Source organism: Drosophila grimshawi, unplaced genomic scaffold (genome assembly GCF_018153295.1).
Source record: "Drosophila grimshawi isolate 15287-2541.00 unplaced genomic scaffold, ASM1815329v1 contig_1377, whole genome shotgun sequence".
Lineage (NCBI taxonomy): Eukaryota > Metazoa > Arthropoda > Insecta > Diptera > Drosophilidae > Drosophila > Drosophila grimshawi.
This window is the reverse complement of record NW_025062900.1, coordinates 235313-247003: the sequence shown is the minus strand read 5'-3', so window position 1 is coordinate 247003 and position 11691 is coordinate 235313. Positions and strand designations below refer to the sequence as shown.

At 33.7% G+C, this 11691-nt stretch overlaps 1 protein-coding gene across 1 annotated transcript; it reads left to right on the top strand.

Moving 5' to 3' along the window:
• The first annotated feature begins 1193 nt into the window (after positions 1-1193).
• LOC6562662 (ATP-binding cassette sub-family G member 1) lies at positions 1194-10750 on the top strand. The gene is given in 9 exon segments (XM_032735756.2): positions 1194-1335; positions 4021-4172; positions 6772-6889; positions 7524-7713; positions 8538-9383; positions 9465-9582; positions 9585-9632; positions 9694-9794; positions 9874-10750. Coding segments are annotated over 9 exon segments (2118 nt in total). The 5' UTR covers positions 1194-1291; the 3' UTR covers positions 10375-10750.
• Positions 10751-11691: the final 941 nt, after the last annotated feature.

The following is an 11691-nucleotide window of genomic DNA, read 5'->3' as shown; positions in this document are numbered from 1 at the left end:
CGCTCTCTTTTTTTCATACCAAAACAGAGCTAGCTACCTATCATCACACACGTTTGGTACAAAGTCCGCTATCTATTTTTTTGTTGTTGGTTTTTGTTTTGTTTTTGGCCTGTGTTACGTGTTATTAATGCTGTGCCCACAAACAATATTTTAAATGTGCATACATATGTGTGCATTAGTATATATATATGTGTGTGTGGGTGTTTATGTATGTATGTATGGCTGCCTATTTGCCGGCTGAAAGCACTGAGCGCTAAGAACTGTAAAGCCACCATCGTGACACAAATATTAGAAGCACTCTGATAAAAAACTATAAATTCTTTTGTATTTTGTTGCCGATGAAAGTGTGAAAAAAAAACTTTTAAATATTTAGAAATGAGATCAATGTGCTTATATGAAAGTTGAGCATTTTATTATTATTATTATTATCGGAATCGGGTCTATTTTCAATATACTTACACACAAAGATTTTTTAAAGGATAGTTTAATTCTCCCTCTCGCAGTCTACTTTACGGACTAACAAAACTTCAGCACATTATCTCACACAAATTTTAAGTATCATCCCAAAAGTATGCTAAATTGAATTAATATTATATTTGAGTTGCATGAAAACGTCAAATTGAATTTCATACTTTTCGATTTTTCGAAATTGAATTTAGCATTAGCAAAAAAATTTAAACTTAATGTAACTAAATTGATTCCTTGGATAAAATCAGACAGCTGTTGCTATTATTTACATTGTGTATACGTAAATATATGTGTATGTGTGTAAAGTATGAATGCTTACAACTGTATGTATGAATCTGTGAATCTTTGTGTAACTGGTGTTGTACATTAGTTACAGCGACCGCCTGACGTAATTTTGGCTAAGCTTAAACTCGCTTTTGCACACACACACTTACACAGTTTATGGTGGATAACCGGACTAATACAGACGAAAGGCCATCGCCTCAATGTGTGTGAGTGTGTTTGCAATCGCTGCACAATTCGTCGTTACTCGCAAAATGCGTTTCCAGTTGTGTGGCATCGTTTCCAGTGGCTGCCGGTTCGAGTTTTTCTTTCGCAAGCTGCTGTTGTGGAACGCACAAAAAAGTGTATATATCAAACTGACTAAACTTACATATAACTTAATGAAAAAATGCATAACACTTGACAACGCTGCCATAAAATTGAGATTTTTTAGTTAACGCTGCCACCTGTTGCTCTAACAATCCAGTGCGACAGTTTCCCAAAGTGCTCTAAACTGATATTCCATTCCATCAAGTAAAATCATCCAATTATCCATATAACCATGAATAATTATAGTTGGGAACAGTTTTTGGAAAATAACAATCTGTAAGTAGTAATCTTTAAAACCTCAACTCAATATAATGCTTGACTTTTCCTGTTTAAAAAATAAATAAAAATCCATAAATAAATCCTGAGTTCAACATAATAAAATTGTAATTTAATTTGAATTTTCTCCCTATATGCAATATAATAATTCCATAAAAACAAACTGAACTCATTACATTGTAATTTAACTTGAGTTTTCCCTTTTTATACAATATGAACAACTCAGAAATAAAACCTCAACTTAGCATGATACAATTGTAATTCAACTTGACTTTTTCTCCTTTATATATAATATACCTTAATGCATAAATTCTAGTTTTCTTAATCCTAAAAAAAAGATTGACAGCAGCACAAAAACCCAATGGGAAAAACAACAATGTCAATGGGAAACCCACACTTTACTTGGGAAACTTGTTGCTTTGCAAAACTGGAAAACAATAATTATTTATTGGCGTGACGTTTAAATGAACTAAACTCTGTGCAAAGCACGAAAATAGATAAAAACCTTGCGTCAAAGATAGTAGATTGAGATTGCAATATATTTCTTATTGAAGACTGAAAAGTACAAAACCGGCTTGTTTTGACTATTTTTTTGCATTATTGCAAAAATTATGCAGTATGAAAATATGTCAATTATGTCGGTCAATTGAGAAAAATGAAGGGCTTTGTGGGATTCATATAAAAACTTAACTTCCCATTTTTTTAAGATTCTTGATAATTGATTGAGTTTCTATCTGTAGAAAAATTATAGAAAAATTAAAAAAACAAAACTCTACATATTTAAAATAATATTTTATAAGAGATATTTAAGTATTAATAGACTTTATATCTGTCGAAATATTATTGGGAAATTAATAAATATTACATGTATTTAAAATTATTGCAACTGAGTTATTGATTATTCTACGTCGGATTTAAGAAAAAGAGTCTAAAAGGATTTTCTATCTTTAGAAATAACTAGGAAATGTGCAACACAAAACTCTTCATATTTAACATTGTAATTTATTGTAGCTGAGTTGATAATGGTACTATATATTATAATTAAAACACCGCTAATAATTCTTATCAGATAGCGCAGTCATTAAATAACGATCCCATTAACAGTTAGGTGTATATACCTTATCGACAGTATCCAATTATCAAAGTGGACATATAATAAAATAAGCTTCGGTGGTAACTAGCCAGATGATAACTAGTAGCAAAGTCCGTTAATGTCAGTGGTTAGTATTGGAAATGTATATATATATATATATACATATATATCAAAAAAGTTTAGATAACTATGTACACATATATCTTCACTTTTTCATATTTAGAAATTTTCCTAAATCTAATATATATAGGCTTATTATAAATTTTGGATATTTTGCTGATATTATATTTATTTTCAGTTTCCATAAAAACTTCTAAAAATTCTCTGACGCATCACTTGAAGAGAGAGCAGATACGGACTTTGCTCCCTAGAGATAAGCTTACAACTGTGGGAAATATGGAAGTGTCATAATTCCTACAAGTACTAAAACTCGACATCAAAAAAGAACTTTGAATTGAGTTTGTATCAAATTGATAATTTGTTATCAGTTTCCGAAAACGTGTATTTATTATCAGAAAATATATATGTATGTTATATAGGTATATATTTGTGAACTTATGTATAAATACGTATATAGAAGACGTATAATAAATTTGTGTAGTTGTCGCTGATAAGGAAGTTGAATAATCGTTAGAAAAATGCAATGAGAGGAAACAAGATTTTTCCCAATGTGACACAAATGTGTAATTGGTAATTAGACAAAAACCCCGTTAGATATTGCATTTTTGAATTAAATATTTAAAACTTACCCATTTAGTCACATAATAACTTGACTTGTAAATAGATTAAATGTAGCTAAATAACATAACAGCTAAGCTAAAATACCTACCAATATATATGTTTACATTTATGAACATATGTGTATGTATGCATGCATGTGTGTGTGTATGTGTGTTATGTAGTACGTGTAAGTGTCTGTTTTTATGGCATAAAAACAATAAAGCTGTGTGTATACGAAAATGCTCTGAGATTCGATCAATTCAGCGATGAGAATTTATTCCGCAACCGCATCGGCCTATACATTGAACACAGAGAGAGAGGGCGAGAGCGAGAGAGCAGTAAGAACTCAGACAGACTATTGTCGTCGCACTTCTACTCTCAGCTAAGGCATTGGAGCTGCGTCCACTGTACTCGCGTCGCAACTGAGAGAGGTTGCGCTGGTGTGTGTTGTGTGCAAGTCGCTTGATTTCTGGCTTTGTTCCATTACCTCGAATGGTGGCGATTTAGTTGCGATCGCGTCGCGAGTGTGTCAAGTGCTGGAAACTCGAGAAAGCAGAATAGTAACATTTTACGCGTCCAAGCGGGTGGAAAATTTTCTATAGCGACCCCTATGCTGACGGTGGTTGAAACATAAAAAGAGCAGAAGGGGCGGCTAATGTAACCCTATATGCAGCACAGTGGTCCAAGAATACACATACACACATTCAAATAGCATTTTTCTAACTACAAAAATTCAATCACGGATTACACAAAAAAAAAAATTTTAAAAACATACGTGTGGCTGCATTTTGCAGTATTCAAAATATAAATAATTATAAAAACTAAAATAAAATGGTTACGAACGAGAATAAAAATCTATTAAACGACAACAGATTGGGCGTTAGCGGAAATGGTGGCGCCGCACAAGTGAAACCCCAAATTGTGCCCGCCCAGCCGAAGACACTGCAGCATTTACCAAAGCGACCCCCAGTCGATTTGGCGTTCCACAATCTGACATATCGCGTCAAGGAGGGCAATCGCAGTAGTAAGTACAAAATATACCACTTAAATTTACGTTCTAAAGATTACACCAACAAAAAATACATATTTAATGTATAAATTAAGAAATAAATAAAACTAAAAAGGGTATCAACACAGCAGCTGCCGTTTGCTGTTCTTTAGAATTGAATTTCGCATTTATTCAGTCTGAGTCTCTAGCACTTGCTTTTAATTTTATTATCTGCTGTGTCTCTCTCTCTTTTTCTCTCTCTCTTTTTCTCTCTCTTTGAGTATAGTACTTCAGTCCAGTTTTGTTTTTACTTGTGCTCTGTGTGCTTGTTTCTGGTTTCTTTGTTCTCTAGCTACCTATATCAGCAGTTGCCTGAACTGAACACACAGCGTTGCCACATTTTGAGCTAGCTTGGAACTTTGGACTCAGTTGCTTAGTACGACGAAGCTGAGTAATTAACAAACCCATTCCACTTAAAACGCAGATAAACTTCTCTCTGCCTTTGCTTTTGCCCCACTGTAGCCCTCAATACACGACCCCATTAGCAATGTTTTTGTTGAGCATAGAAAACAGTCCAACAACTAAGTAATTCCCAATGCGAATCATGTCTGTCAGCTCTTGCTATTGTACTCGCTTCTATATATGTATATGCAGTATACATATGTATGTACATGTACATAAACTCTTTGCGATGTGCATCCTGTTAATGGAGAGTTTTCTGATAATATTTACGTTCACCCTTAAGTACAATCTTCGCAACTAATTAGACACTATTGATATCAAGTAATGGGAGACATATACATATCTAGATAAGTACGCACCATGTACACATGCTATGTGCATCATGATAATGGAAGAGAGAGTATTCTGATAGTAAGTACATATTTACTCATTTATACTCGTCTTGTTTTACATGCGTCGACGCAACTAATTAGACATTATTGATATCTCTCAATACATACAAACACACAAATCAATAATCAATCAACGCATGCGTATGCGTGTCTAAAGAGAGGGAAATATTTATGAATAATTCCGATAAATGCGATGAATACGTGTTAGCCACAGCTGTTGTTACTCTCAGCTAATTGTTAATTAAAGAAGTTAATTAATTATATATGTATATATAATTGCGAGAAAACCGACTGCAGAATAAGGCATTCAATTTTCGCACTGACTCACAAAACGGCAAGGATTGAATGAGATTACTATGAGTAAATGTTTTTGGACTGCGACCTTTTCAAGTTCGCCCTTTCAAGTGAGTTTTGTAACGTGTCAATCAACGACGAACTTAGTACTCTCGCATTACTGCTTTAAAACTGAAAAAAAAAGTAATACTTGTCTTAAGAGTTGTAGTACTTAATGCAGTTGACAGCCATTTAATACAAAGGTCAAGAAAGCAACTAATTGAAGGTTGTTTTGCACATGTTGCGAGTGATCTTTTTTGCTCACCATTTATAAATTCTTCACACAGCAACTCAGAAATATGTGTGTGTGAGTCTATACACAGAGTATTTCAGTATTTCAACTGCAAATAAATTGCAGAAACTAGGCAAATACTGTTGGCTAAAATGTAAACAATAAAATGCCGAAGGCATGCAAATGATCAGATTTTTAATATTCACAAATTTCTTATGGCTACATTGCTTGAGTACAAGTGAAATGTATTCAACTGAGAACTAGCAATTTATATAATACATATGAACACATATGAAGTACGATACAATTACACAATCTTATGAAAAACTCTGATTCGTATCTCATGTTAATTAACTCGCCTTAAGTAAGATAATTCACATTACTCAATTAAGCTAATCACACTAGTTTGCTGCGTACTAGTTTTTGTTTGCAGCTTGTCCTTGTTTCTTTAAAACAGTTTAATGCGAAGAGATTTCATAATCATAGTGGTTATGTAGTCGTCTTCTAACCGTTTGCTGTTGAGGTTCACCGGCGAAGGCCTAATTTTATCCAGCTCGCTGAAGTGTGTAAAATATTTAATATATATTATATAAGCTGTCGAAAGTAATGCATATTATAGCTGCAAGTTTCAGGTCATGACACGTTGAGCTGTAGTTATAAAACATTTTTTTAATTACGTTGTCTTGCAATGCTTGTCAAACGATGAAACAGTTATATACTTGGCCATAACTGGGAAATAAAACTCAAGCCGACAACAACATATTTAATTTGCAACAAACATATATATTCGCATTTCATTACCGAGTTTCTCGAGTTTCTAGTCGCGTGAAAGACAATTCTAAAACTGCCGACTAATGGACTTTGCTTTGGAATCTTGACAAAACAAGTTTGGTAACATTTTGGGTGCTGTCTGATCAATCTTTTTCACATAGATAGTGCGTAATTTTCATATTGCAATATTCTTATATATGAATGTATATATATATACTTTTTTTATTGATGCACTTAGCTGCTTATTGATATGCACATTGTGATGAGCAGTTATATGTTTCTGTTATGGAGAGTAGTGAAATAAGTACATAAGGGCCATTGAACCCCAAATTGTCTATTATATTTATTTTTGACTTGAATAATTTTCTGTAGAAAATCTAAACAGCTTCTAAAAATACTCTACAAATAACTGCATTTTTAATCGTTTAATAAATTATTTTTACAGATGCCAAAACTATTCTCAAAGGAGTCAGCGGGCGCTTGCGTTCTGGAGAACTTACTGCTATCATGGGACCATCGGGGGCTGGAAAGAGTACTTTACTCAATATTTTGTCGGGCTATAAGTAAGTACACGTAGAATTATTATTGAATTGTAATATAATTTTCTATGTGTAAAAAAATGTACAGAATACATTTTTCTATAAAAATAATTATATTTAAATATTAAAAATTTGTTTTTGCGTGATAGCCATGAAACTATATGAGCGACGAGCTCGATCGCAATGAAGCACGTGTTTCCGGCGTGTAATCTGTTTTTTTTTCAGTCTTACAATTTTGTGAGGTGTGTAACGCATTGAAAAAAACGCCTCCGACCCCATAATGTATACATACTTGTTCATGTCCGTCTCACTATTTAACTGTTTCTATTCCATGGCAAAGAAAACCATTATTTCTTGTATTTTATTATCATTGCATACCAATGTACGTACATTGAGTGTACACACATTCCTAAATGAATATTGATCTAAGCGCTAAGCGTAACTGAACTTCGCACCAACCTTGTACAAGTATATGTATTTATTACTGTGTTTATGAACCGCTTCTCTACTTCGGGTTTATACGTTCTTTATACGTACGAAGATTAAAAGCAAATTTAAGCACAAACACACACATAACCGGTCACTCATATATAAACGGGCAGACATATACAAATAATAATGCATACTAACTGAAAAATCTTAAATTCCATCCCCCCAGAACGTCAAATATTGAAGGCAGCGTCACCATGAATGGTGCAGAACGAAATCTGAGCACCTTTCGGAAATTGTCGGCATACATAATGCAGGATAATCAGCTGCACGGCAATTTAACCGTACAGGAAGCAATGACAGTGGCAACAAATTTAAAGCTGAGCAAAAAGTTCACAAAAGTCGAAAAGAACTCAATGGTAAATATGAACATCATATCAAGTATACATTGTACTTTGGGCTTTGTTTGATTAAAGCACCCACTAGCCGTGTCTAGACAATTGTCAATAATTTTATCAATAGGCTAACCAGGTTCAACAACCAATTCGAAGTGATATATTAAAAGTAGCTTAGAAAATGTTTTTGAGTTTTATTTTTAACATTCAAGACAGTCTGAAAATACAATCTGAAAACCAGTTTTAAGTTAGCTTGTCGTATTTAATGGCGATCCAATGATATGAATAATTGTATACCCTGTGCAAATAAATTGTATGTGTATCGCGGCTATATATATTCGATCATACTCTTACCTGTTTCCAGTGGAAGAAGTTGAAAGTTAAATTTATTAATTTTTTTTTTTTTTAATATGATTTAAGTAGCTTAGAAACTAGTTTGGAATTGTAATGGGAAGTTGTCTTATTTAGAGTGTGTGCTTAATTACATCAGATGTCAATAGAATATGTGTTCCTATTCTTAGTTCATGCTTACATAAGACATAAAATATTCGATATTTATGTAAAATATGGTTTATTTCTGAGGAATATGAACAATTATACAAATTGATTGCGTAAGTGTTGCCTAGTCGATAACTGATTTAGGTTGTCTATTATTAGAAGTAAAAGTTCAATCTTTGATTTGTATTATTTTAAATATAGTTAAACTAATTTAGATTGAGAATTTAGTTTAAAATTGAAGCTATAAATTCATCAGATGTCTAATCGTGAATTCTCAGATAGATCATGCTTACATAAAACTCATAAATTATTCGATATACATGTAAATAAAATATGGTTTATTTTTGCAGATAGATGACATTCTATTGACTCTAAGTTTGAGCGAGCATCGCAACACAATGACTCGCAACTTGTCCGGTGGCCAAAAGAAACGTCTATCGATCGCTCTGGAGTTGGTTAGCAATCCGCCAATTATGTTCTTTGATGAGCCCACTTCGGGGCTGGATAGTTCGACCTGTTTCCAATGTATTCATCTGTTGAAAATGTTGGCCGCTGGTGGACGTACTGTAATCTGTACAATTCATCAGCCATCAGCTCGACTCTTTGAAATGTTTGATCAGCTTTACACGCTTGCGGATGGGCAATGCGTGTATCAGGGTAGCACAAAGCAACTGGTGCCTTTTTTATCCACCCTGAACCTAGAGTGTCCTAGCTACCACAATCCGGCTAGCTATGTGATTGAGGTATCGTGCGGCGAGCACGGTGATCACACCCGGAAACTGGTCGAGGCCATTGACAATGGCAAACGGGACATTCGATCATCGGCCGATTATGCGGGTCTCAAGGCACGCAACGATCTGGTCAAGGTGCAAAATCTGAAAGCTATTCTGGACAAGAACGATCTGTCCAACGTTAGTGGCAGCAAGTACGAGGATAATCTCACTCTGAATAATGGCCTGCTCAATGGCATGGTCAACGACATTGTCAAGGACACGAACGGATTGGCCCCACAGCAAGCTATGGTGGTAACCACCAATGAGAAAGGTGACGCCATGATTGATGTGGACAAATCTGACAATTGTGCCACTGCATTACTTTCCGAGGAAATCACGTCGCCCGAACGCTATCCAACATCGCAATTTCATCAGTTCTGGGTAGTTCTAAAGAGAACACTGCTTTTCAGTTACCGCGATTGGGTACGTTCTGGGAATTATAGCTATTAATACTTAGCTCACTTATGCTATTAAGATTATATGTTTTTTTTTTTTTTGTTTTAGACTTTAATGTACTTGCGTTTGTTTGCTCATCTCTTGGTTGGTTTTCTGATTGGCGCACTGTACTACGATATTGGCAACGATGGCGCCCAAGTGCTAAGTAATTTGGGCTTTCTGTTTTTCACATGTTGTTCTTGATGTACACATCTATGACCATTACGATTTTGTCATGTAAGTCGATCTGTTTGATAGAAATTGTATTCATATAACACAATAATATAAATATTTTTAGTCCCACTTGAAATGCCTGTATTGCTAAAAGAGAACTTTAATCGCTGGTATTCGCTGAAGTCATACTATTTAGCCATCTCAGTTGCTGATCTACCATTCCAGGTGAGTGTTGATAGTTTATAGTATTTATTATTAGTTTAATTATTAACTATTATTCTACACATATATTTTTATTTCACAGGCCATTTTCTGCATCATCTACGTATCCATCGTATATTTTTATACCTCACAACCCTGGGAACTGTTCCGTTTCAGTATGTTCCTCTCGGCCTGTCTGATGATTTCTTTTGTAGCTCAATCTGTGGGTCTGGTCGTCGGCGCTGCCATGAATGTTCAGAATGGTGTTTTCCTGGCTCCCGTGATGTCGGTGCCGTTCCTCCTCTTCTCCGGCTTCTTCGTTTCGTTCGACGCAATACCCGTTTATTTGCGGTGGATCACTTATCTATCGTATATTCGTTATGGGTTCGAGGGTACGGCTTTGGCCACCTATGGATATGCACGAGAAAAACTCAAGTGCTTCCAGACGTATTGTCATTTTAAGTCACCCATAACCACGTTGGAGGAATTAGACATGGTCAATGCGAATTTCACACTTGATATTGTGGCGCTTGTTGTTATTTTTGTAGTGCTGCGGGTATCGGCCTACCTTTTCTTGCGCTGGAAGCTTAAGACCACACGCTAATAAAAGTAATATTATTATTGTTTTTTTATTGTTGGGTTTAAAGCTTTCTGTATGTATATTTATGTACCCCAAATGTATCTACGAACATTTCACTAATCTGTCTTAGAACTGAAACGCTTAGTTTTCGTAAAATAGATTCATTTATGTGTGATAGTACCACAGTGATCTGAATTTAAAAAAAAATTACAAACCAATGAACAATTACATTTATAGTAAAATATCCAATTGAGAAATATATTGGGTTTCGGGAAAGAAAATTACGGATCTACATTTCAAATACAATAAAAATGTATTAGCTTAAAATCAAATGAAAAAATACGAAAATGATAATCGTATAAGGGAGTCTATTCATGAAATAAAAATTGTATCGCCATTTTTTTTTTTTAATTTTGTATATTTACACGAACAAATGTTAGTTTCTTATTTTTTATTGCTTTATAACAGTTTATATTGAATGTTTTTTGTAATAAAGTTTATTACAATTGTAAGTATTTTCTATTTACAGACATTTTCATTTCAAAAGAATATTCATTTATTCAGTTTGTAGCAACGTAGGGAAAGAAACCCTTTAATTTTAAATAAGTACATTTTGTATTTTAATTTGGTAACTGACACGAAACCAAATGAATATGGCATGTAAGTATACCGTTAAGTTCTCTAAAGCCAGGTATAGCAGGTTTGGTTTGGTTCAATTTACAATGGGGTAGACCTACCATTAAATCCGTTGGGCGAGACAGTTTCTGCTGAGTCAGCGCCTTCATGTATATTTGTGTATCTATGTGTATGTGTGTATGTACATACATAATAAGACGGCAGCATTTTGCTGGTGCATTGTAGACTAGTGGTCTGTTGGTCGGCGCTTTAAACTCCATATAGATATGCACAATTGCTCTCAAAATAATAGCATTTTATGATGATCAAATCGAGAAGTCTTCAAAATGTTTGATTTCTTATATGGGCATTTTTTAAAATACTATTCTTTTCCAAATACTTAACGTAGTTAAATATTTGTTTGTTAAATATAACCACCCATCATATCTAGTTCTTTGAAATAATATTTAGCACCAGCCAAAGCTAAAAAAAACTTCACTATTATTCCACTATTATTGTAATGATCCATTTAATAATATAATAATAATATATATGAATAATATATATTTATTATAATATAATCTAATTTTAATTTTTTTGATAATACATTTTAAAGTTATGCCAACTTTTAATGTTGATCTTTACTGATGATTCCTTGTACTTAATTAAAATGTTCATATTTTGTTTACTCTATTTTACGTATTTATTTTTTTAATAATTTTCCAA